Source organism: Hirundo rustica, chromosome 3 (assembly GCF_015227805.2).
Source record: "Hirundo rustica isolate bHirRus1 chromosome 3, bHirRus1.pri.v3, whole genome shotgun sequence".
In the NCBI taxonomy this organism is placed as follows: domain Eukaryota; kingdom Metazoa; phylum Chordata; class Aves; order Passeriformes; family Hirundinidae; genus Hirundo; species Hirundo rustica.
This window is the reverse complement of record NC_053452.1, coordinates 92423124-92450342: the sequence shown is the minus strand read 5'-3', so window position 1 is coordinate 92450342 and position 27219 is coordinate 92423124. Positions and strand designations below refer to the sequence as shown.

General features: G+C 37.0%; 1 protein-coding gene across 8 annotated transcripts in view; it reads left to right on the top strand.

The window, feature by feature from the left end:
- The window catches only part of MLIP (muscular LMNA interacting protein), a 104363-nt gene extending 77375 nt beyond the window's left edge, over positions 1-26988 (top strand). For 6 of the 8 annotated variants that reach the window (XM_040057898.2, XM_040057897.2, XM_040057893.2 and 3 more), the window contains 4 exons: positions 1048-1173; positions 17034-17087; positions 24657-24691; positions 26672-26988. In XM_040057898.2, the coding sequence (XP_039913832.1) occupies positions 1048-1173; positions 17034-17087; positions 24657-24683 (207 nt within the window). In that variant the 3' untranslated portion in view covers positions 24684-24691; positions 26672-26988. The remainder of the gene's footprint in view (positions 1-1047; positions 1174-17033; positions 17088-24656; positions 24692-26671) is intronic. The other 2 variants (XM_040057896.2, XM_040057894.2) reach the window with 2 other exon arrangements.
- Positions 26989-27219: the final 231 nt, after the last annotated feature.

Here is a 27219-nt window from a genome sequence, read left to right as displayed (position 1 = left end):
ATCCCTGGAAGAATTTAAAAGATGCATAGATGTGGCTCTTAGTGAGCCCCACCCCTCTGTGTGAGGCTATAGGTTCACTTTGCAAAAACACATCTTGAGCTGTGCTCATCTGTATGAGGCATTATCACAGAGAAACTGCAGATAAATGGCTGTGACAGCCTTTCCTCATGCATTTGTGTTTGTGTGCATTATTGGGAAAAAAAAATACTAGTGGACTTGGCAGTGGTAGGTCATTGGTGGGACTATTATCTTACAGGCCTTTTCCAATCCAAACAATTCCATTCTCATTTTTATCATTTACAGTACCTGAAATCAATAGTATGTTTCTACTTTTGGTACTCTGTCTTGAAATTTCCACTCATCGGACATAATATTCTGCAGGTGTTTAAGAAACGTGTAGATTGAATGCACAGGTACATGGTTTAGTTGTGAATTTGGCAGTATTAGGTTTTGGTTGGACTCAATGATTGTAAGGGTCTTTTCCAACCTACGTGATTCAGTGACTCTACGACTCTATAAAATCCAGCATTCAATCGCTGGTATTATGCCCCAGTAAGACTTTTCCTAACATGCTTCTGCCTGGGTGTACGTTAACACCATCACAGGTTGTCCTTCCTTGTTTCACAGTTGCTGTTTTGAGGAGCCCAGTGTGAGAGCAGATGTGTGGCTGTGCATAAAGTGTGACTTGAACTTATCAAGCGGCAGCTGAACAGCCAGAAAAAAAAACCCAAACAGCCTGCAAAACCCACAAACCATGGTCTGACAGTTCAGTAGCTATTTTTTTGTCACTAATAAACACATGCCAATGATGAAGTTCTGTGCCTAAAGGCAGCTCTTGACACTTTTGCCCACCATATTAGAAGTAGTCCAGTCAGCATGACACCTGAATAATTTTGGTGGTGAAATATGTCATTAATAAATTTTTTTAAAATATAGTCAGTACAGCCCCACCAGAATTGACTTGTCTAACAAATTTTCTGTAAACTGTAAGGTATTCTATGTGATTCTTCTTCCATCTCTTTTCTTCTGGGTGTGCTATGGGTCAAGACAAAACCTGGTGTCATTCGTCCTGTGCTGGTGAAAGGAAAGAGTGCACAGCAAAAGGAGGAGCCCTATCAACCCAATCCTTTTAAAAAGTACCTCGAAGAAATCAGTGATCAAAATAGTGAGCAGGTGAGTAGTTATCACTCTGAAGGATTTTGTAGGCTGAGCTAGTTTCCTTAAAGATGAAGGAATAAAAATAGATCCTTGTTTTGCCCTGGTCTCTCTCTCTCTCTTTTTTTTTTTTTTTTTTTTTTTTTTTTTTTTTTTTTTTTTTTGCAAAGTTAGACGATTCCCCAAGAGTACCTGGCTCCTAAAGGAAAGTCTTCAAGCTGAGATGGGCAGCTGGGCTTTCTACAGGGCCATTTTTTTCTGGTGATGTAAAAAGCTATATGTTGAGGAGAGGACCTTTACCTTTTCATGAAGTCTGTAAGAAACATTGTAAAAAAGAGGGTTGAAGTCCTGTGCTTCCCTGTCAAACAGAGCCTAGCTCACATCTACTGGAAAGCGCTTCCTTCATCTGGGGCCCAGATCTGAATCCTCTCTGAAGAGAAATGACAGCAAAGACTGGGCAAGGTTCACAACTTCCTCTGCAAGGGAGACTGCAGAGGAGCCCCAGTGTGTTTCTCTTTCACTTCCAGTGCATAGCTCCTCCAGGTCTGACCAAAAGGCTGCAATTATACACATCGGCCATGGTTGTGTATGCTTAAATGTACTGCTTGTGCATTTATAGAGATAGATAGAGACAATGTATCTTTACCTGCCAAAAATCATTCTAATTTCTGCATCTGCAATTTTGTTGGGATGGCACCAGTGGTATCCCACCAATTGATTAAGTCTATTTATACAACCTATTACCAATTGTTACCCGTGCTTATTGGGATGACCCTAACCCTAGTAAAGCAACTGATGAAACATGAAGATCTGATCAAATTGTAAAAGAAATTCAAAGGAACAGCCAAAAAACTTTAGTAACTGTCCAACATGATACAAAGGAAATAAGGAATAACCCACAGACTGAGGGTACAGTTTAACACATGTGATAGGGCAGCCTGTGGTGCAGCAAAGATACTGTCTTCTCCCACAGCCCTCTGCATGAAAGTGTAGGATCACTTTGCAAAAACACATCTTGAACTGTGCTGACCTGTATGAGGCATTATCTCAGAGAAACTCTGGAATGGATGTGACAGCCTTTCCTCATGCATTTGTGTTTGTGTGTGCTATTGGGAAAAAAGCCCCTTAAATATGATACACAATTTTAATGTAAGAGTTTGTTATTAACCTATCCAGTATGTTCTGAATCTTCCATCTGGAGGGAAGTAAAATGAAGCCAATAGTCCCCTTGTCAGACATGATATGAATAAAATACCTTACTAATTGAATTTCTCTTATTCCTGTGCCTCTCTATTCACATTAGATATTTTAGCAATGGCAGCCTTCTCTTCTTCCTTTTAAAGCAGTATTTAATTAAGAATTTAATTTTAGCTTTGTCCCTTCCTCTCCATAGCTCTGATTTGATGTAGAAAAATCCAAGAACTCCTCAAGAGTACAGAGGAAAATAATTGTGGTATGAGTGGGTTGCAGCAACATATATGGGTGGCATAAAAAGGTTTCCATAGAATGTAGAGCTTATATAAAATATAAGAAAAAAATAATTTAAGAAGTGATTTATAGTTTGAATTTGAACTTTTGAGGTTGACTGTGAATATTTGAGTTCAGTGACTACAGGAGAGTCAATAGTGAGTTATTCATGCTTTAACCTACTGAAAGCCTTCTGATGCCAAGGTACTGTGCTGCTGTTTTCCTGGGATGAAAGAGCAGGAGAGATATCTGGACTTGTTGCTAGAGAGCTTTTGCCCTAGGCCACCTCAGCAGAGCCTTCCTGCAAAGGCAGGGGCAGTTCAGACATTTCTTTCATCAGGGCTGGACACTGATTATGCTGGCTACAGTTTTACTGATGAAAGGATTATGAAATCACCAAACTTCATCTTTTTAGATAAATACAAACCTGGGGTTATTGCCAGAGCTTGAAGCATTATGACATTTGAAGCTAACTGTGGAAACCTATCAACTTACACTTTAAAAATGACTTGTGGCTCATATTGATGAAATACTGACAGCATAAAAAGTCCAACATTGTTGTTGTTACAACAGAAGGCAAAATTATTTTATATAAAACTACATATAAAAATGAACAAAACCAATACTGCACTGTCTTCAATAGATGAAAAAGTTAATTTCACAATGAATAGGTTCAGTTTTGCTTATTTTATTTAAATGAATTATGTTGTATGCTTTATAGCACTTATAAATTGGTATTTTTTTCCTAAGCTAAGTGATGTTACAAGTTGCTGTAAAATATTTGTTATTTTAGAAGATCTTTATTAAGACATCTTTGTTCTGGAAAAAGAAGTAGTGACTTGTGTTCAGATGGATTCACTTAAGAGAAACTGGTTTTGTTTATGTGAGAAATGACTGTGTGATTCTCATCGTGGTCTCATAGAACAATTATTAATAATATGCAAATCTAGGGAAAACACTAAAGTGCTGAACAAGACAGCATATGCTCCTAATTTCAGCTCCTGCCTCCCAGAATAGGATTATGGTGCTGATGTTTTATCCTTTGTGGGATATAATAGGAGGAGAGTTAAATGCCCAGGTGAGGATGTTCACAATCTTATAGCACCGGTGAAACTTTCCTGAGGGGTTTTAGTACCTGTAGGAAGGCTGCAGCACTGACTGTCAAACTTGGCTTGATGCCAAGACAACAGCTTGAAAATTGCTCTGGTTGTCTCTAACCATGGGGTTTTTAGCTTGTAAAGACTAATGACTCATTCTCCCCCTTCACCTGCTTTCAGTAAAAACATTTTTTCCTGTACAGTGGCTGACTTCCAAAGACAGGGAGTTCTTCCTACCAATATTCCCCCCCCCCAAATTGGGTAAATTTACTGCTTTCATGGGATATAAGAGCTGGGAATTTAAACTAGGAGACTAGGAGCTAGACATTCTGCTCTCTGTGGTAGAGCCAATGCTAATCTGTCCTAGATAAGAACTTAGCAGGCAGTGACGATGGCTGTGGGCCAAAGTGCTCATACTGTTACAGATTTTCCCTATTTTTGCTTTGAAGATTTTCCCAATCATGCTGGGAGGTTCAGCTCTTACATTTCTATTCTTTCCCTCTCTATGAGTTTTCTTTTCCTTTCCTTCTCATACCGTTGCCAACAACAACCTCTCTAGGTAACATTGCTGCCTCTCCTTCACCTAGCGCATCTTGAAAGGACAAACCCTTTCAGACTGCATCTTTGAGGAGGATAGAGAGGAGATGAGATTCCAGATGGCATCAGCTTTATTAACTTATCTCTTTTGATATTTCTTAGACCTCTGCAGTACCTCCCTGCCCTGCCAAACCTCTCAGTGTGACACTGAGCACTGGTGACTATGTGGGTGACATTCAGTTTGAGACATAATGATGCAGCCAGCTGTAACTGCTGACCTTCAGTTTCACATCCCTCTGTTGAACACACTGTGTTTTCTGCACACCAGAGAGTAGCTTGTTTGCTTTTCATTTCATTAAGAAATCTTGCTATGTGGAAAAGTCAATTTTCTTTAAAAATAGGTAGTAGTTTTTCCTTTAACAGGTAGATGAGCTCATGCAGACAATCCAAAGTAACTAACAGGGAAAAACTAACAGAGAAAAAATATCTAAATTAGTAAAGATCATCTGGAATGTAGTTCAGCTCACAGGTATCTTTCATAATCGGTGTTCTGGGTACAGTGTATATAGATTTACACTCATGTGCCAATAAAATATAATGAACCAAGGAAAACCCCCAGTTTATTTTGGCCTTTTTTTTTTTTTTTTCCCCCCTTTCATGTTAGTATATGCTGCCACCTTTTATTTTTTTTCCCCTGAGGGTCTGTAAAACTGGTACTAATATTACCTAGCAGATATGCACCCCTTAAACACTTTAGAGACAGAGTGTAATATTTTTGAGGCTCCAATCCAACAGTATTAAGCTTCTCACATTTTTAGATGCCTTTGCTGGAGATTGTATTTTTCCCGTCATGAGAAAGAATTTTTTTCTTCTTCATACATTTGAGTAGCATTCCAGGAATTTTCTATGTTCCACTTTGTTCAAAAAAGAACCATGAAATACACTGGAACTGGATATAACTCTGTAGCAGCACTGATATGACAGCTTTATGAAGATTTTAATTTTAAATTGGGGATACAAAATTATTTTTGGAGGAAGATTAAGCATTTGGTTACATAATTATATAAAACGACTCATAACGGATGTTGGAGAATTCATGTGCTTGCAGATGTTAGCAGGAATGTTTACAGACCCCTTTGTCATTTAAAAAACAAATTACTTTGGGCAATAGAAGAAGATAAGCATGAACTAAAAAGATATTAGCTACATTTGATGTGACCAGTTTGCAAAAGTTTATCATTAACAGAAGCAGGACTGGTGCATTTGAAGAGGCATGGCAGGAGGCAAGGCTGGCATGAAGTGGCTGGGCTGCTGCCGGGCTCTGATCCACTATTTGCTCATGCTCACTCATTTGATGGGCCATGCATTAGCTTCTGCTGGAACTAATCACAGCTCTTGTCACAAATTTTCTGGTCCTTTGGCTCAAAGGCACAGCACAGTGGAGTTTCCGGTCTAGACAGCCAGCCAGCTGGGTGAGAATCCAGGATGTATTGTGTCAACAGTCTTGACAAAATCTAAGTGCAAGATGTATGCCAAAACCTGGGTATGTCTCCTTGACTCTATCCCAAATCTTTTGAAAATCTCTTTTTGAAAAGGATTTTATCCTTTAGTCAGAAAAAGAGCATATGTATTGGGTTTTCTTAACCAGAAACACTATTAACTACTGACAACCTAGAGCAGCAAAAAATATTGTGTATGCACCTCCACTGGTTTAACACTTAAATGTCTCAAAAGCCTTGTTGGAGTCTTGCTTAAAACCCTGGAGTGCTCCTGCTCATATACAGATACAGCCATCTTTTGTACCTTTCAAAAACTGTTTTTACATTGGTTTTGTTCCTGTTTCATTAAATCTCCCAAACACGATCATTTTATCCTAGCACAGGATCCTTAAGGGATTTCCTTTTCTGTCACTTGAGCACCAGTTGAGCTGAGGAGGAGATGCACTGGACCCCAGTCAAAATGTAACTGGGGCATCTACTGCAGGTTTTTGTGTGTGTACTCTCATGCTGATGAAAATGCTTAGTGTAGATCAATTGTATTGGCATGAAAGTTCAGTGCCTTTTCTTGTTAACCATCAAGACCTATGAGACACAAAAAGATGCAAGACAAGCACTTTGCTTTCTGCCCAAACGTCTTCTTTTGCACCCATTAATTTGTTTCTGTTACTTTTTTCTTCTTTTTTTTTTTTTTTTTTTTTCCTTCTTCATCTCCTACACCATCTGTATCCAATGAAACCGATCCCTCCAAGTCCCCTTTGTGTCCTCTATCCATCTCCCTCACTGACTGTCCAAACCCTGGACCTTTCAGCCACTTCTCTTCCATTGCGTGTGATGTTCATGAGAATCCGTATAGCCCTTACAGACACAACCTTTTGTACAATGAGGTGAGCATCAAGTATAGTGTGATTCAAGATCACTGTAGGCTGCTATCTTTTTAATTCTGGGCAGAATTCAGAATCCTGAGTCATTAGGATTCAGTGCTGGTAAGAGCTATGTGAGATGCATCTAAGATGAGCGTGTGTGTTCAGCTTCCCTGGTGATATTACAGCTTTTCTTTCCCAACACAGCTTGTGTTGGGTCTGGCTTTCTCTAGACCAGGTAGGACAGGCTCTACTCTTCATTCAAACTATTTCTTCTCTAAAGCAGAAATAATCTATTTCATCCCTCATGCTCAGATTAGCTTTAACATTTCCCCACACTAAAGTAATGGGGTATTTCTTTTTTTCTTGGTGATTGAGTGAAGGGAGACTAATTTGAGAGAAATACAGACTTTTCCAGTGACTCTATCTGTCATCCTGACAAGCAGTTTTCTCTTGCCAGTACAAAGTGAATGATGTTATTGCTGACATTTTTATCTTCTTTGAAACAGCACTGAAGGATTTGGACAAAAATCTCCGTAGTCCAAGGTGTGTGGGTATCAGGACTGGCTAATGAGCTTTGTAAGGTGAAAATTGTGTCCTGTGCCTTAACTGAAGTCTTTTTTATTAGCAGCTGACACAAGGTATTTCCTGTACCTTAAGAGACCCCCTGCCCTAGAAAAGCATCAGTTGTGGAAGTTCATAAAAAATGCCTTTTGGAAGCCTTTATTTCCTCTTTTTCTAACATAGAATCTGTCTGCAAATGATCAAACCTTGTTTCCAGGAGAGACTATCCCACTGAGATGTACAGTGTAGGTTTTTTGTGATGCAAGAGGTTAAAATGTAGGCATTAGGTGCTGTTTCTTTAGGCTATGCCATGGGGAAGTACCAGGGTGAAATATGTGTCACTAGTTTCAGGCACATTTGACAGGGAGCCAAGACTGCTTCGGAAAAATATGTCATCTCTGCAGAGAATACATGCTGATCAGCTGTCAGACTCTGAAGAAATACCTGGAAACGCCTTTCTCTCTCCATGCTAGAAGCATAATTTAGGTTAATAGGCAATGTCAACAGTGTTTGATATTGGCCCCTCCATCCTGTGGGATTTACAGAATTTGCAATTTTACCCACTTATGAGGATGAACCAGAACTAAAACTAAAACTCAAATCAACCTTCCATTCTGTCTTTGAGACATCCTGAACAAAAGCACCTTTTCACATCTGAGAGACTGGCTTAAACAGAACAGAAGTTCTGTTTAAATTTATACTGAACTGGGTTGACATATTTACTCAGACAGAAAAGATTTTATAATCAAATGTTTTTGACAAGTTTCCTGGTTCATTGAAGGCGTTCGCATGAACAGATAGTTCATATGACTAGTAAAACCATTTTTTATGATGAAAATGTGTATTTACTGTTGCTAATGAACAAAATGCTAAAAACTCAGAAATTTGAATATAAAAGTTAAGTCAGGAAAAAGGTATCTGAAGATAGTTAAGATAGTGTAATTTTTTTGGTATGTCATGTCAGCTGTTCTTTGGCAAACAGAATAAACAGATGTCAACACTGGGCTATTTTAATACAAACAGAGGTTTTTTCACCCCAAAGCAAATATACATAAGTTTGAATTTTTTAATGCTTCTGTTTTGGTCTATAATACTAACATTCATTGATAAACAAATGAAGATAAGTTTTGACTTTGTTCTCATGATAAATATTTAACATTTGAATCAATATATGCTGATATAATTCCTGGCAGTGTTTGTCTATTATTTCCTGTACCACCCAACTGAAGTCTGAGGTATTAATGTTTTCAAAAATAAGTTATTTAATTTATTGTCATAAATACTTGCAGTAGCAGAAAACATAGCACAGCAGACACAGGATAAGGGGTTGAAATTTCAAACAGTTAGACCAATTCTGTAAACAACATCCTGACAGCATGGGGGTTTCTTTCCTGTTCTCTACTAAGCCTGAACTATTTTCTCTGTTAGTTCCCTAGAGTTTCCCCTTTCCGCTTCTCATCCTTTAGGATAAGGAATAACATGCAGTGACCCAGTCACTGTCTCACCAGCCACCTAGTAAACACGTGGTCAGTGTCCACAGGGACACTCAATAAATGTTAGTTTTTAATGATATGTTGTGTTTTGCTTCACCTTCCACTAGAGGGCTAAACCTGCTGGTATAAATTCTTATAACCATTCTTAAAATGTTAAAAATACAGTATTGAAAAGGGACAGGAGGTCACAGTGAATGAAATTATTCTCCCCCTGAGCAATTGTTAAAAATTTTTCTTAAACAAATGTTCCGTCAGAAATGGGAAATGAACCAAATGGGAAGTCAACCAAAATGAACGCCTATGTCTTATATTAGGGAGACTGGATATGGTGAGGACCTAAAACGGGGATCATGTCACAACCAGCAGTAGGGGAGGATTATCTCATTATACAAAAGATTTTTTTTGTGAGAGGGACCAATCACTGGATCAACCTCTGTAGGGATGTGTAGAGTCCCCACCACAGGTGGTTTTCGATGTGTTTGAACAGGCTGCTAGGTAACTTCACCTAGGCTCTCTTTCCCTCAAAAGGCTGGTCCCTTCCAATCTCTGCTGTTCTAAGATTCTGTGATTTATAGGCGGCACAATGTATGTAAATACCTGTCAGGGCAGTGACCACTAGATTTTAGAAAATCAGCTATTTTTTGAAGGAGTAAGGAATGACCTGTCCAAGAAAAAAGGCAAGAAATGAGTGGGTGTAGCTCCCTCAGCCTCTAAGTCCCTAGTGGCTTTCAAACTTTTCCTTCTGTCAGCAAGGCCTGAATACGCAATTTATGAACACCCCTGTGAAAACCTCCTTGTTGAATGTGTAGCAGCACAGCCTTTGAAAATGGATTAGAGGGAACTGCCTTTTTGCAAGCGGTGTGAGAAATGTTAAAAAATTACCTTTTCTGTCTGGTCAGGCGTCATTTATAACAGTAGCAGAGGACAAGTTCTCTTTAATCTTCAACTTTGCGCTCAAGCCAATGTAATTTTTTTCCTAAATGGTCTAAGTGGAATTTTCCTGAAACTACTAAATATAATCATGATGAAAGTGTCAACTTTCCATAATCACTTTCAGGTCACCAGGCTCACAAGAAAGCAGAATATTTAAAGGGAATCTTATTATTTTTTAAATGAAATCTTGGTGCTTACTTCATCATCCAATCTCCTACTCATTTGAGTTTGATTAATTGTATCATAATGGGAACTGACATTCTGTGAATATGGCAGCCTTTCAAGGTTGGCATGGAAGAACACTGTTCTCCGAGACATCATCCCAAAAGCTTTTATTTTCTAGAAGACAGTTTCTTTCTCTCTTTTGAACTTTGGTATTGAAATGTTACACTTCTGTAGGTGTATTGTGGTTGATCAATCTACTGTCCGTGACCCAGAAAAATTGCTTTGGTGTAGAAAAAGTTATCAGAGGTAAACAAATCAGTTCATTGGTGCTGATCCACAAATTGGACCTCCTAGTTGGGAAAATATTAATGATTAATATTGATGTGTCTTCTTTGTGTATTATTTTTATGGCATTTCTTTGGCTTAATGATTTATTTTAATGATATCATATTTAGATGGCATTTCTATCACTTTTGTCCTGGTTTGATAATGCCTTCAGAAAATGCATCTAGAGCTTCTGCTCAGCTTATCTTTAAAGAAAGGCACTTTTCTTGAAGCACTTTTTCGGAAGATAATAACTTTCTAAACATAACCAATCACTTCCTTCAAAGCCATTGAATTAGCAACAGAACTCGAAGGTATCTTAGTCTCAAAAGGAGACCCAGGAGCATGCACTTAACATGGAGGTGTCCTGAGTCTGACACTGCCTGGAATGACCTCAGCTACCCATTTCTCTGGAGACAGCTCTTCCAACGAAGGAGAAAGGAATTGATTAATGTGTCACTGCTCTTGGCCTGGGCCAAAAGGTGAGAATCTTTGTGTTGTGTTTCCAGTAGGACAAGCTGCTGATGGTAGGACCCTAGCATTTCCTTGGTGTGCTTCTGTTCATGTAGAAAACATGCACACAACTCAATAGGATCAAGCCCCAGCAGGCACTTTCTATACTTAGAAACGAAATGTGCTTCCCAATGGACACACCCAGGAGTGTTCATGTTTCCTCTTGAAACGTAGTTACAGCTGCTTCTGTTTCTTTCTGCCTTTTCCTTTATACAGGCTGTCTCTGCTGGGACAGATTAAATCAGTCTTAAACACCAAACAGTGTTTTAGGATGCTTTGTCTTCATTCTTAGAAGTCTCTACATTATAAATATTTGAGTTCATCCTTATATCTGGCTTTCTAGGGTGATGGCATCTCATCTTCTGCACAGTGAATTTCAGTCAGAAATTTTTTTATACAATAAACATTCCCAAATATAATAGAAATTCTGTCCCTGGCTAACAACTCGCTTCTGAGAACAGAAGCGACCCCGAGGTAAAGGCTGTTATTAACAGCATTAGCAGAAATATGTAATTGAGCAAAGAATACCAAGCCAGATTTGGTGTGTATGAAACCTGTATGAGAAACAAAAGCTATACTTGTGCACTTTTTACTGAAGATAGTGAAAAGGCAAGGCCTGAAGGAAAAAGAAAATCATAATTAATGGAAACTATCCCAAAACACCCAGAGCTATACAGACATTTTTATTGCAATTATTTCTAAAATGTCTACTCTGAAATACGGTATTAATTCACTCCAATTTCAGTTATGTTAGATAAAAGCAGAAAATATAACTAGTTCTCATGAAATTCCAAGGATGTACTCAGATCTTGAATTCAAGAAGTCAATATTTACTGACTTAGATGTTGTGAACTAGCCTATTCTTTTTCTCAGTTAAACACTAGATATAATTTTAGTAATTATATTATGGGCAGAATATGATCTTAATGCAAATATTTATATAATAGGTGACAGTTACAGATGTGCACTCTTGAAGATTCATTCAAAGTTTCTGGTTAGAACTTAAAGTAGCTAAAGGTAAAAAATCTCTTTCATCAATAGCTTGCTCAGAAAACAGGGATTTTTCAGTTTAGCAGCTAATCTAGTAAAAAAATATGTGGGGGAAAGTCAGGCCTGAAAATTAAATCCAATTCATTTCACAGTGTCACCTGGAAAGCAGTTAGAGTTCTTTACATGCTTTCATTCAGGTAGAAATGAGCCCCTTCCTTGGGCAGGAAGCATCTAAACAAAAGACTCTATTTCCTTGAGTCCATAAATATTTCACAGTCAACATGCTGCGGGAAATTTCAAATACTTGTGTTGTTGGAAATTCTGACATTTTCTTCCCAATACAGACTAAATTTTGAAAACATTTGAATACTCCAGAAACCAATATGCATCCTTTGGGCTACATGAACTAACTCAAAGCAGATAGCTGTAATCCATGTGATTAGAAGAGGTTTGTCTCTGCTGCCTTATCCTGTGGATGTGTAGGTTGTGGTTCTCATGCCTTCATCATGGGTCTGGAATCCTTGCTGATCACTAGCTCCCATAATCACCAATAGTGAAATTAGCCCTCCAAGGGACTGCAATGCTTTTTTAGCCCACAGCAGAAAATAGAGGCTCTTAACATGATTGCCCCAAAGTGGATAGTGAAATGTGCCTTAATATTTTATGGAAGAGATCCAAAATGAAACATCCAAGACAGAAAACACTATATTGTAATTACAGATGGGTTTCCTTGCAAATGAATACTTCATTTTAATTTTCTAAATTACTAACAAGAATTTGCAAGAGAAATCAAAATATTCTGCAGAAGGGTGTTGTTTTTTGGTGGGTTTTTTTTGGTGGTTTTTTTGTTTTGTTTTGTTTTGCTTTTTTCCCTCTCCCTCCAGTACTTTTCATTGAAAAATAATTTTGGCAAAAAATCCTCAGTCAAATCCATCATGGACTGGCCCTGAATGTGCAGTTAAATTCCATCTGGGAAAAAGCAGCTCAAGGAAAATTGGTGCACTGCTGGGCTTGCATGCATCTCCCTCAGACTCCACTTACAGATAAGGAATCCTTACTGCACAGCCCTGTATCTCTTCCAGCCTCTGGTATTAGGTTGTCCCCTACCTGGAAGTGTTCAAGGCCAGGTTGGATGGGGATTTGATCAACCTGGTCTAGTAGAAAATGTTTCTGCCCATGCCAAAGAGGTTGGAACTAGGTGATTTTTAAGGTCCCTTCCAAACCAAACCTTTCTATGGTTCTGGAATTCATTCTATTTAGATTCAAATCTCTCAGTCTCACTGCACTCTGGTGTCCTCCATGCCTGTGTCTGGTAAGAACCTGTCAGGAAATCATGCTTGTGTGAGAGTTGTTTCTTTTTTCCAGGTACTGAAAGTACCTGGAAAGAGTTTTGAAATCTTCAAAATAAAAATGCACGGCTACAATGGCATATGATAATGATTTGCAAGTCTGTCAGGATGTTTTACTGCATAAGTCTGAAGGCACATTGTAAATCTATACAATGTGATGGCTATTTCTACTTTACTTTTCCTTTTCACAGAGGTACAAGATGCAAAAGAATTTGGTGCTCAAGGACTGAATCTTTGACATAGATTTTATGCTGTGTCATTTCAAAGAGACCAGAGACATTATAACCATAAATTACCCCTTTACATTATATTATTTTCTTTCCCCTTAGTTGAAAGTATTCCTTGCTCTGCTGCTGTGGCTGTTTTACCATTTATTGTACTGAGTATTTCATGTTCATTTTCACCCAGATAAAGTGGAGAGACATAAAACTGTTTCATAAAATATTTGCTAGTTGTACGTGCTTAAATAAATGTTTTTACTCTTTGAGAAATCAGCAATTTTTCCTACTGTGAAGGAATGTATCTATGTTTAATAAGAGTCTAGAATACATAATTTATTTTCAAAGGGGATTAAAGCTTGACAGAGTAATGTAAATATGATCTCTGGTTACTATAGTTGAAATATTCTAAATTCTATATATGTTATCTCTCACTGGTTCCAGTTTTAAGCCAGTGCCTCAGTTAGCAAATGTTGCAGACCCTCCAGAGATTGACTTAGATTTATGAAAAAATCTTACACTGAGAACAGTTCAGAAAGCTTTATATTAGTTCAGAGGCAGCTGTGATTCATAGCACAATAAAGATCAACTGACCTTTTAAAGGCAAATATGTCTTGCTGATAACAGAAATAAATGAGCAAAGCTCTAATGAAGATATTTTATAACCACCTCTTTCTAAGCCTTGTCTTAGTCTGTAAGAGGTTATTTTGGGCAGGTGTATAATTTCTCTTTGAAGTTACATGCTGCTAGTACTTATATATTGTAAAGATACTCTGCTCTCCTCAGTACAATTTTGCTTCCATAAGTGCACTTTAATCTAGTTTGCTTTTTCACTGTTCTTAGAAATAATAAAGTAAAAATGCCACATTAAGAGAAATCTGAGTAACATCTGGAAAAGTTAAAATTGTTGATTAACATTTTAAGAGTAATGCATAATTTTTTAACTGTCAAAGGAAAAAAAGAGTAGTAATTATAAAAGCAATATTCATCTCCCACCATCAGCAGACAAAATATTTTCACATTTACATAGGAGATAGGGCTTCTTGACAGTTGCTTTGACCTAAAGATGAAAGAATGCCAGTGACAGGGTTTGATGAGTTCTCACTGAAACTACACACCCATAAAAATTACAAAGTCCTCTTTGTGTTCACACCTCAGATCCAGTGCACACAAGTACATTCGTATATGACAATGTCTAGTAAGAAAGGACTAATTCAGCTGCACTCTGCCTAGCTCGTATTCTGGTACTTTAAATTTGACTGTGTCATGTGCAGTCAAGAACACACACACAAAAAATATTTTAAGGAAAAATCAGGAAAGAAAGAACAACGTTCTGTAGCCTTTTGGTTAAACTCAGGACAGGTATGGGATATTTTCTATAGCAAGGCAGACACATTTTGGTTTACACTGACACTTGATGGAAATAACACAGATAATCAGCCTCTGGGTCTTTGGGATGAAGTCACCCAGACCAAGGCATTTGTTTCCCTTGCAGCTGGCAGAGGCAGAATTGCCTGATTTCAGGCAAGATCTGAACACCTTCCTTTCAGGGAGCAGCAAAAGGGTGCGGCACTTGGTTTATGTGTTCCGTATTCACTAAAGTACTGCTTAAAGTTCTTTATAAATGAGCCATATGTGACTTCCTTAAGACTAGACCCACCTGACTGGTAGAATGTATAGATTCTTGTATGATAGCTTCAAGGGGTTTTGGTCAGAGAAGCCTGTGGAAGCAGGGCTATATTGTTGACTAACTAATTTTCTTCATTATTAATTTGTGAATTCCTTGCCTTCTTTTAATGAAATATCTCCAAAATAATTAATATTGAGTGTCTCTCCAAAAAATAGAAATAATTTTCCTTTCTATGTAGACTGTCACACAGTTTGGCTCTTTAGCTTGAAAAGAGGATGCTATCAAAATAAGGGAAGCAAATGTATTTCTTGGACAAAAACAGGTAATTATTTTTGTCAGGTCTAAGGACAGACTTGAGACCTCATATTCAAGAAAAAAGATAAGGCAGAATCATGACTCAGAGCACCATTTCAGGTTAACAGGGCAGGCAGTGAATACCAGCAAGAAAGGCCAGGATGAGATAACACAATAGAAGTGTGTTTTTCATTGATTTGCTCTCTGTGCAAATTGAGAAAAAGAACTGTTGCATTCTCAGATCACTGTCTAACTAGGGAACTTTTCTTTCTTGTGAGCAGTGGAGAATTCTTCTCAGAGGGCTTAGCCATACATCAGAAAGTGAACAGAATATGAACAATACTTTCCTTCTTTTCTTTGTGGCTGACCCTTCTTACTTTGCCTGGGATACAGATATGCCCCATTCTGATGAGGCAATGAATTTCTCAACTCTAGGATTTCTTTCAATGGAATAACTTGCCAAGATGCCACAGGTATTGCTAGAACTTTGTACCTGTGTATCATCAAGGATTGTCCAGCCTTGGTAATCATGGGTTTGGAAGCAGAACTTCTGTTCCACGCAGACCATCAAACACTGCCTGTGTGTGCTGCAGCAGGTGATGGTGTAAGGTCTGGGGGATACCTTGGCCTGATGGACATTGGGAGCCACGTGAGTGTCAGAGGGAGGGATGCTGCCACTGAGAGGATCTGGGCACCTTACCTCTTCCTTACCCTGCTTTTGCCTAAATTTATTCTGTTGTAAAAATCTATAAAATAAATAAACTCGTTGCCTAAAGTTATTCCATTGCCTTTTCATTTTTGGGAATAGTAATCACAGAAAAAGAAGTCAAATGGTTCAAAGCTTCTGTTGTTCCTAAAGTAGATTCCTTCTCTGGAAAAGAATCAGGGTAAATTTACAAAGGAAGAGAGAAATATGTAACACACCCATAAAGTAATTGCAGAAAATTAGAATATATTCCACTTCAGTATATTTCTTTGTGTACAGGGCCAGATTAGCAGATCAGTTTTGCTTCTCAAAAAGCACAGTGTAAAAATCAATTTTCTTAGAAGAGCAATATCTTTAAGCAACACGTAATTTGCTGATTTACTCTTTGATCTAAATGGCAAAACAAATTAATGCCTTTGATACACTGGAAATAGCAGGCTTCCAATCTTTTGGAAAATTTTCAAAGACCCAAATCCCAAAACTTTCAGCAACCTTTTTTTTAAAGATGATGTCTCTGTGTCGCTCTAAAGGAAAATGTCACAAGCTTATGATCTTGACATTGCCTCTATAAACTCCAGCTGATCTATTTACCTGCATTCTAATTAAAATCTCATTGAGGTTGGTATGGTTCTTCACTTCAGTCACAGCCATCAAACTTCACTATTCAGATGGAAGATATATGATAATCAAAACGCTGGAAAGTTACCAAGATTGAAAACAGTTTTCTGCACATACTAATTACTGTTATACAGCATTTTTCAGTGAAATGTTTGTACAATTTATGTCTATGAAACTTCAGATTAAGGAAAGCTCTTTTGGAGGAGACTGGAGAAGACAGATATTCAAAGTGAAGGAAATATGGTTGCAGTTTAAAATAACTTTATGTACATTACCTCTTACTAAATGTATCATGAAGTAGGCGTTTTTGCTCTGATTTTTACTTGAGATGCCTCTTTCAAATTCAAAAGGGATTTATCCCTTTCCATCCCTTTTAATTAGGGGAATATAATATAATAGAAATCAAGCCATACCTTGAAATAGATTTTAATAAAGAAAAAGAGTAGTAAGAGTCTGCTGAACACATATCTCATTTCCTCACTATTCTTAGTATGTCTGAGGGTATTTGCTTTCATTTTAAATTTTAGTGATGTTTTATATAGGAATTGAACTGATAATGGATTTCTTTCTCCTGTGTTTAACCTCATGCTCTCTCCAACCTCTGACATCTTGGCTCGGCAGCCCAGTCTTTCCATGGTGCCTATTCCAGAAAATGAGATGCTCATATCCAAGGAGGTAATCAGTTGACATTTAATGGGTTTAAGCATTTAGATGCTAGCTTTATCTTTTATTTGCATAGTCGATATAAGGTTGATAAGTAAAAATGTGCTGAGCTTTCAAACCTGCTTTTTTTCCAGGGCAGAGGCTACATAAACATTAATTGTTCTTAATGATCAAGGAAGAGAAACATCCAGAGCTGTTCTGCCAACTGTGCTGCTTATGTGAATTTGAAATAACAGTAACATTTGTGCTTCAGGTTCCTGATATGTGCGGTTGGGATGTTAGCAAGTGGGAATGGTTAAATTATTCTGTTTGTAAAATCATGCAGCCATATTTAAATAACACATTCCACAGTTTTCAGCCACTGATATAGCTTTTGTTTTAAATACCAGGTACTACAACAGCTACCAGAAGCACTAGGATAATTAGTTACTGATAATTTAATAAAAGACAGTCAAGAAAACATAAAACATAATTCAAGTTTTGCTAGTCAGAATTCAGTGCCAGGTGTGGTGTTTTTTTTTTTTTTTTTTTTTTTTTTTAGAAGGATAAAAATTTTCTTGAAGTTTAAATTCAGTGGCTAATTCCCTACTACATTTATACATCTAAACTCTACGACCATAGTGGTTACCACCCTAGACAATTCATTCAGTGAGAGCAGAAGCAATCTATTAGTCATTATCAATTTTCTCTTGAGACAGGGCATATAGAAAATTTAAAAGGTTCAGCTGGCAATGGCAAGTCCTTTTTTCCAACAAGATCATGAGCATGAAGTTAAATTATAGCCTCGGCCATATATTTAATTCAATTAACGATCACACTCTTTACTCTGGCTTTGGAATGTAATAGAACATCACTCATTACAGGACATTTTCAATACTATTTTAAAAATTCACCTATGAAGGCATAACTTAGTACCAATAATAGCAGTATGAGAACATTTATGATGAAAGAATGGATTTTTTACTACCGAGATCTCTTTTACCAAGAGCGTTCTCACAATTATTTCACTGGATTTTTAATGAATGTAAAAATACAGATAGGAATGATAATTACATATTTAGAAACAGTTTATTTATAATTTATGTTTTTTAAATTAGAGTCTAGTTTATCTGAAAGCAGCAATATGATAATTTAAATAAATGAACAGGATGTTTGCCAATAATTTCTACCAAATGTGTAACTTTTAGTTTTGAAAAATATTGAGGGAGTTTTGGGGCCAAGCCCTTTGCATTTTGCAAGTGGAGGATTTGTCTGAATTCTGAGTCTGTTGACAGCATATCAATATATCCTCACAGTTTATCTCAGTTTCCACTGGAGAAAAAAAAGAAAAAAAGAAAAAGAAAAGAAAAAAAAAAAAAAAGAAAAAAAAAAAAGAGAAAAAAAAAGGTGTGGGGGGAGAAAAGATAAAAATGAAAAGAGGTTGATATCTCACTTGTTGGGTGGATCAACAGACTGCAGTTCTGTTCTGCAGCAGGAGTATATAGCTATGACCATAGCCTCTTATTCTCATGTGCATCCCTGGCCTCTCTGTACAGGCTGTCAGGGACTTGGAGCTCTTTCATATCTCTTTTTGTTTGAATCTCCATCACAGCCCTCCAAACCTCCTCCTTTGTTCCTTGCTTTTGACATTTCTGCTTGTTTTTACACCATCAATCCCTGTTCCTCTGCGTCCCAGGAGCCACTTCTTGATTCTCTCAAAAGCAGGTCTGTACAGTGTCTGCTATGGAACTATTCAAAGAAAGACCCAAAATGCCCTCACAAAGTGAAGTTAGACCAAGAATACCTTTCTGATCTTCTCAGAGAGGTTGGTTTTTTTCCATCTCAGCTGTAAAGTTTTGGAAATATTGTTGAAGTATGGTCTATTGTGAGAAGGCAGTGAGAGAGACTACATAGTTCTGCGGATAAATTTATTTTTGAAATTAAGCAGATTTTCAGTACACCAGAAACTCTAAAACATGTATATATACACATTTATGCATACATGTGTATTTGTATAAGTGTGTGTGTGTGTGTATATTTGCAGCTTCTGATGATGCAGATGATTTTCATGTATTTGGAAATACAGGGAAACAAACAGCTAGATCCTTGTCTCTCATCCTTCTGCTTTACAATTTTCACATTGAGGAAGAATTTTGCAAATCTAATGGAAAGAGATATTTTCAATGATAATTCTCTAAGAGACAGGACACATAATTTAACTGGTGCATTATTAAGATCAGTTCAGAAAGTGAAGGATCTTGTACTGACATAGTAAAGTCAGACAAAAAAAGCGCAAAATTCCTTTGGTTAGAGGCCAACTTGGTCTGTTCCAAGGCAGGTAAAAGACATTAGAATTGTCTTCTAAAAGTTCCCTTATATTTTAAGTAAGCACTTTGAACAGAATTTCTATCTGCATTTTTTATAAAAGCTTAAATGTACTACAAAAATGGGAGAATTTGTACCATGACCTGTAGAACAACTGTATTTCAGAAACTGTGGTTGCATTTATGAGGAACAAAGACAATCGATGAGAAAGAAGAATATTTGTAAGTGCTCTTATCAGTACACTTCTTATTTCCTTTGATTAATGTCTTATTGGATGACTTATAATAACGTTAACTAGAGACAAATCATCAGCTTTAAAGTTGAAAAAAATGTGTCAGATACCATTTAGTGCAGCTGAGCAAGCTGACAATTTGTGCTGGTTCCCTGGGGCCTGTCACTAATGCGTATTTTGCAGTTACGACTGTGCAGGTGGACTCCAGTCCATGTAGAAATATCAGTAAGAATTGTGTCAGGCTCACCACAAGCTGCTCGGGAAGTAACATCAAGAGATGACACATTTACTATTTTCTCTATTACAAATCAAAGAAAACATTTTTCATAGAACTGTTCAACACACTTGTACATAGCAAATGATCAAATATTTTCCCCAATTTTTAATTTTTTAGCTGGAGGAGGTGACATGGGCACATCATGCTGGCCACATGAAGGCTGAGCAATGTCTTTGGATGTTTCATGGGTGTCAGAGAAGACACAAATGCATCTGGAGATGATCCACTTTTCTCATTCTCATTCTCATTCTCATTCTCATTCTCATTCTCATTCTCATTCTCATTCTCATTCAAGAAGGACTGAACAATTTGAGACCTCTGAGATCTACTGCTGGAAATGGAAGTATACAGCACTGATACTCAGAAAGAGATCAACATTTATGCTGTCTTGGAGACAGGAGAACAACACAGAACTAGGGGCAGCTCAAGTTATTTGAAACAGCCTTCTTAGCCGACTTGAGGGTAGTGGTTCCTTGGAGATAAGTTGTTGTTGAGCTGTCTCTGAAAAACAACACATTTTTACCATTTTCTCTTTTATGGGTTGGGTTTTCAGAATTGTATGTTAAAATGCTTTCCCTTTCCAGCGCATTAAAAAAAAGCAAGGTAGGTCTTGGTTGATGATTTTTAAAATCACATCTTTCAGGCACCTGCATTGTTCCTTTTTATTTGGGAACATAACTTGACTCTAGGAACAGTTTATAGCAAATTTCCACCTTATTTAATCTCCACAATTTAATATGTCTCTCTCTCTCTTCTCTCTCTCTTCTCTCTCTCTTTTTTTTTTTTTTTTTTTTTTTTTTTTTTTTAATCAGTGGATTCTGTTTGGATGATGAACTGATTAGGAAAAAAATCTGCCAAGTCATAAGCCCAATATTATTCTTACTGCTATCATAAGACCCTTAGTTCACTCTCCTATGTTATCTAAATTATTATCTGCCCTCTTTATCTAAAATTATATATAGGCTCATAATTAACTTCTCCTGCAACATTCCTCTCTCAGAATGAGAAAGTGAGTCACCCTATGTGAAATATAAACACCTCTAAGAAGGAGTGAGAGAGGAAAGGAGGGAAATGTGCTGCTTGTTTCTTCTTACTAATTTGTGTTCTTTTCCTCAGAGCAAAGTATTCACTGGAAATAATAATAAAAAAACCAAACAGCAAACAAACAAATGAAACTGAGGTACCTTTGTATTCAGAAGAATAGCATTTGTGTAATTTTTGCATAATTCTGTTATGGCACATACCAAGACCTGTGACTTCTCTGTGAAAATAAGAAAATAAATGTGACATTCTCCTTCTTGTGAAATCCTCTATTGCAACCAGTGCATTTTAAATGGAGAAGGTCTGAAAGATACTCTTTGAAATGTAACCAAGCAATATGTCAATAATTTCTGATACCTACTGTCTTTCTTTCAAGTAAAGCTAGTGTTTGCCCAGGCTGTGATGTGTGAATGGTGTTACTATCTGGCTCAGAATTTTACTGAGTCAGAACCATTAGAGAGAACATGGGGCACATGTACCTGTATAATCTGAAAAAACCGCATTGTGTTTAGGGGCTAAAACTATGTCCTCATTACCCTTATTCATTTATGATTTACAAAATCCTAAGTCTACAATTACTAATAAACCACTAATTACAGTTACCAATACAATTACTTCAGGTCCATGTAATCTTTTGCTGCAGTTATTACTCAGTTTTATCTGTTTGTTTTTCATGAAAGATCTGCAATATTTGCTTGAGAAATCAATAGCATTTCTAAAGTCAACATTCATAAAAAGACCCCATGAGAGAAAGCTGATTCTATTGACTTCAGTGGTGACAGGGTTTTACGGAGTGTCTTTTGTGCAAGTAACAAAAGTTCCTGAAATTTGAAATTCTATGAAAATGTCAATAAGGTCCAAAGTTCTGTTATACATTGCTCTTAGTCTTTATTTACTTAAGGAGTGTTTCTGCTCTGAAGTCAACAATAGCATTAATCATTGATAGATTCTACATATAAGGGGGAAATGTACCCATTCTATGGAAGTGTCCTTGTACTAAAGAATTTTTGTAAAGGGTTGAAATTTTAAACAAAAACGCCAACCTAAATGGCTTTATCATGGCAAAGTAATATTCTTCCAGTTAAACACGCTCCTCACTGGACCCTGAATTATTCTGTAATGATTCAGCTCTTGCATACTGCTCAATACCTTTTTAACTTGTAAAGATTCCAACTTGTCAAAGCAAGGACAGGGAGGAGATAGATACTTAATAGAAGTAGAGGGAACTCTCCTGGAAACACTCCCACTCAAAGGTCAACTTTATGCAAGCACCTACTTTTTCATTTGACCCTGGGATAGATATTTCCAGACGTGTTGGGGAAAAAGATGGTGTTGCTCCTTGTGCTTTCCTAGGAGACAGAAACATGGGCTCTTCATGTGTCACATCATGGGTGTACTATTCACTTTTTGCTTTCAATCTTGCACAAGTTTGCATCCTTGTTCCCCAGACAGTGGAGAGCTGGTGTAGACTGGTAGGGCAGAATATTGCTGCCTGCTCCTCTCTGGAGTAGTGGTCTCACCGCCCTTAGTTTTTTTTGACCAAGCCAAGGACTGCAACCCTAAGCTCTCTCTATAGACTTACAGCAGTTAATTTAGCTGAAAATTTAATGAGCCTGAAAATGAACATTAAAAGTAGGAATAATGACTGCTTTTAATAAAGGAGTAAGATTTTCAGGTGCTAGCTGTGACAAATTCTTTAACCTCTAAATTAGATGGGCCACTGAAACAGTAAACTGTTGCCTTCTGGTACTTATAAATAGAAAGGCAGGTCCAAACAATGCACACTTCTAAATTCTCAAATAAAAACTTAAAATATCAGCAGACAAATTTTCTAGTTACTTTATACCTGAGTAATGCTTTAGTTTTTTTCTTTAAGATTTTATATGTTCAACAGGAAACTTATATTGCAACAGGTATTTGGGCATTACTTAAGTCACCTTCAATTACGTCTTCTTGTTTTAAGTCAAAAAACTTTCAGTTATAGCCTACTGACTCAAAAGGGTATATTAGATCACCATGCTGTAACAAGGAAAAGCGTTATATGCATTTATAGAATTTTATTTGTAGGGTGATTGCATAAAAATAATTACTGTAAATACATTAGTTTTATAAGTTTACATTTAAAAGTCTGAAAGGGTAGTAATATAAGAATGATAAAGAGAAAGTTTAAAATATCAGTATATGATTAAAAATGCCATTTGAATCTATTTCTACCTGGCATTAAGAAACAACTGTTGTTATTGGTCCCCTTCAATGAATATCAGGAGTTCTGAGAAATAGTTTTAGAGGAAAAGAACTTGCTGTGAATAGCTAGTCAGAACATAGATGTAGGTTAAAGAAGTTTGGGTTTTTTTAATTATTCAGTACTTAAGTAACACATAAGTAATTAGAATCATAGAATCAGATTAAAATTCGCTATAGTGTTGATCACTCTTATGACATAAAATATTTTTCCTTATGCCTAATTGAAATTTCCCCAATTGCTGCCTTGTTTTCTTTCACCATGAAAATCTGAGCTGTCATTAAACCTTTCTTAAATGGCTAGAAAGGGAAAATAGATAACCCTTAACCTACTTTTTAGGTTTAACGAGTGCTATCTGTCACACATCTTTCCCAGAAATCAGCAAACACTTATAGCCATCCTGATAGTTGTCCATTGGTTTTCTCTGCTTGCTTGACAAAACAAAAAACCTATTTTTATTGTGAGGGCTCAGAAATGGAAACTATGATCCAGATGCAGCCTCGCTAGTGCCCAGCAGAGGGGAATAACTTCCTTCAACCTGCTGGCTGTGCTCTGATTAATGCAGCTGTATATGAGGTTATCTTCCATCACAAGAAGGCTGGACTGCTGTGCATTCAGTGTGGTGTCAGCTAGACTTTACGTCGCTCTCAGCAGAGCTGCTTCCCAGTCAGTCAGTCAGTCACTGTCCTGTGCTATTGCATGGGTTATTCATTTCCTCCATCCCTCCTTGCCCCCTGCCCCATGCTGGATTTTATATTTACCTTTGTTCATGAATCTTCTGCTAGCCCATTCTTTCAGTCTGGAAAAGTCCTCCAGAATGGGAGTCATAGCCTTGGCATGTCAGTCTCTCTCACCCTCCAAAGTGGGAACATCCACAGACTTCCTGGATGTATAGGGTCTTGAGATCTCTGATGGAGGTGCCACCGTAGCATCCTCTGAAATACCACCTGGGACAGAGATTTTGAACTGCTGAATACTCTCTTTTTAGACCAGCGTCCCAGATAGTTATTGCTCCGCTGTGTAGTCTATCCTACTCCTTGGTTTGGGTACCAGGCTATTATAGGAGACTGGCAAAATCCTTGCTAAGGGGGAGGCAAGCAACACCTATGTCATGTGAGTGCAAGGGCAGCCATGTGCTCTGTCCTCCCAGGATGAGGTTCAAAAAAGAAGTAGAAAGTGGAAAACCAATGGAAATCTGAAATGTCCTCTGATTTGCAATTATTCAAGGTGATGCTTGTCTATTGAAATTTGCTGTGTGCAGAAGAATTCCTCAAGAATGTCAATGCATGAAAAATCATTCTTGTTTCAGTAAGCAGAGTTGTAAATTAAAAGTGCAGCAAACCAGTGATTAAAAAAAAAAAAAAAAAAAGAGAAGTGCTGTATGAAGTTCTCCACCAGTTTTTACAAATGTTCCTGTATAACATATTGCAGTTTTTATTCTCCCATTCACTTTTTTTTTGCTTTTTTATTTTTATTTTTCTATAGGTTTCCAATGAAAGAGGTTCTGTTTAGATATGATGGTGAGTATTACTATTTTAAAAATTTTGATTACAATCACAATTTGAATATGTAACTACTTTGGTGTCACTTTATCAAATTTTTATCGATTTATTTGATAAGATGATAGGATGCTTTAGGTACACAATTCAGTGTTTGGATAACAAGATGGCTGTATTTGGTGAATGATTTTCTATGAATAATTACAAATACAGAATTCCAATTCTTGGCATGACAGAAGAAAGTCACAATAGAATGGATTTTAAGTGGGATGGTTGGAAGAAATTAAGGTATACTCTGGAATTAGATTGTGAAAGGATGTCAGGGAAATAAGATTAATTTTTTTATATTCAAGCACATAACCACATACTGCCATTGAATGAATGGTTTGCTAGAGTTAAATAATACCACCTTGAAAATAATGTACTATGCTGAGGTGATTTAATGCAGTACTTAGCAAGAGATGTCAGCAAACAGGTGATACTGAAAAGGCTCAAATGTTCAATGCCTTTTTTTTTTTTTCCTCTTTTGTTGTTTGAGTCTTCACAAAAAAAGAGATCAGTTATGACTAAAAGTTTATCTCAATTATTATTAAGAATTTGAGAGTAAGATCATGGAGAGAAATTGAAAATAACACCTGAAGGAATACTAAGGTAAATTGGAGTATTCAGGATGCAACAGCCTAATGAAATTTACCCTTAAAATACTGAACCTAAGCAATTTCTCAAATACTAGTGATTAGCAGGATGAATAAGCTCCCAGAAAACTTGAGAAAGGTAAACACAACGTTCTGGCTAAGCAAAAGAGGAAAGGAAAGTCTAAACAATTACAGAAAATTCAGTTCTAACAGCATTTCTAAGACACTGGAACAAGGCATTAAACAACATGTTTGTGGGCATCTAGAGAATGGTAAGAAGATAAGATTATTTGCACAGGGACACATCAGAAACAAATCCTATCAAGTTGATCTCATTTCCTTCTGTGACAGCAGAGCAGATATAAGGATGTGTTTTACACAGTGTATCTTCAATGTCGTCTCACATGACATCCCTAAGCAAGCAAAGCAGATATGGACTAAATTAAATTTACCTTTCTATCAAGATAGATAGATCCTTGATTGGAAAGTAGGAGTCTGAGAAGAGTTATTTGCTGCCTAAGTGGGAGAACATCTCACAGAGTTTCAGAATGCTGTTCTAGCTCTAGCACTACAAAATTTTGCCATTAATTACTTTCTCAATGACATGGACAGTAGGCTTACCCAATATACAGATAATGCTCACTTGGGAGGACTTGAAAGCAGCATGGAAGCCAGGATTTTAATTCAAAAAATTCACTTTTATTACAAGAGTGGCTTGAAATAAATATGATACAATTGATTGAAGAAAAATACAAAGAAATTTGAAGGGTACAGACAGAAAAACAATGACAGTAATACTGCAGGTGAGAACCTGAGGACCATAGGGGAGGAAAAACTGAATCTAAGTAGAAGTGATGCATTCAGGGAGATGTTGGAAGGACTGCCTTTAATATGATGAAGATAATTACTCCTTTTTTTTCACTATTAGTGCAAAATCAGTAGACTATAATGGACTATTATAAAGGAATATTAGTCAGTTTTCCATCTTTCCTATGAGGAGAAAAAGAAATGGGTCTAAATTTCAGAGAGAGAGAGATTTAGTTTGAATTTGAACAGTTACAGCTCTGTGAAAATTTAAGTTCTAAAAGTAGTTTGCCTCAGGCTGCTGCAAAGACGGGCAAGCTTCTCAGAAGATAAATCTGATCTGCCAGCTCTCATCTTCTCCCACAGCTATAGAAAAAAGGAGGTGGCTGAATATATCTTTAGGTTGGAGGTTTTTTCCCTGTGAAACTAAGAATTCTATTTGTTAGCCAGATCATCAGGTTGTATAAATTAGGAAAAATAGGTGACCTCAGTATGTGATATGCCTATTACTAATCTGTATTTTTGACAAATTGTGCTCATGCAAAAAATCCTTCTTTTGCAGCCCCAAATTAGGATGAAGAGCTAAAACTGAATTTTGAAGCCTGTTTCTATATTAAGAAGGAATCTACAGCATCAGTCTTATTTAAAGCACCATTTAAAAAATATTGCTTCTGCTATGCTAGTTGCAAGGCAGTAATAACAATCAAATATTCTTTCGAGAAATAATCTTATGTACTAGCATAATGAACCATGGAGATACACACATGAATACTCCATTTCTTGAAGTGCTTGCTGGTTTAAGAGATGCCCAATATAACACAGCATATTTTCTTTAGAAGTAATATAAATGTTCAAATTAAATAAAGCTGTATTTTTGTTGCAAAGTGCTTTTTGTGATTCTTGTTTTTCAATCCTGTAAATCTGGCTCCATGGGTTTCAAACAGCTGAGAACAAATGCCAGCATTGCTGGGAAAGGGATGCTCCTGTGTGTTTAAACTTGGTCACATTTTGCCACCACACAGACCCTTGTATTTTGTGAAATAGTCCAGGGATTATTCATGTTTGTGTCAGCGCCCACAGCAGTGAACATGCACAGTGATTTTCCCCTGC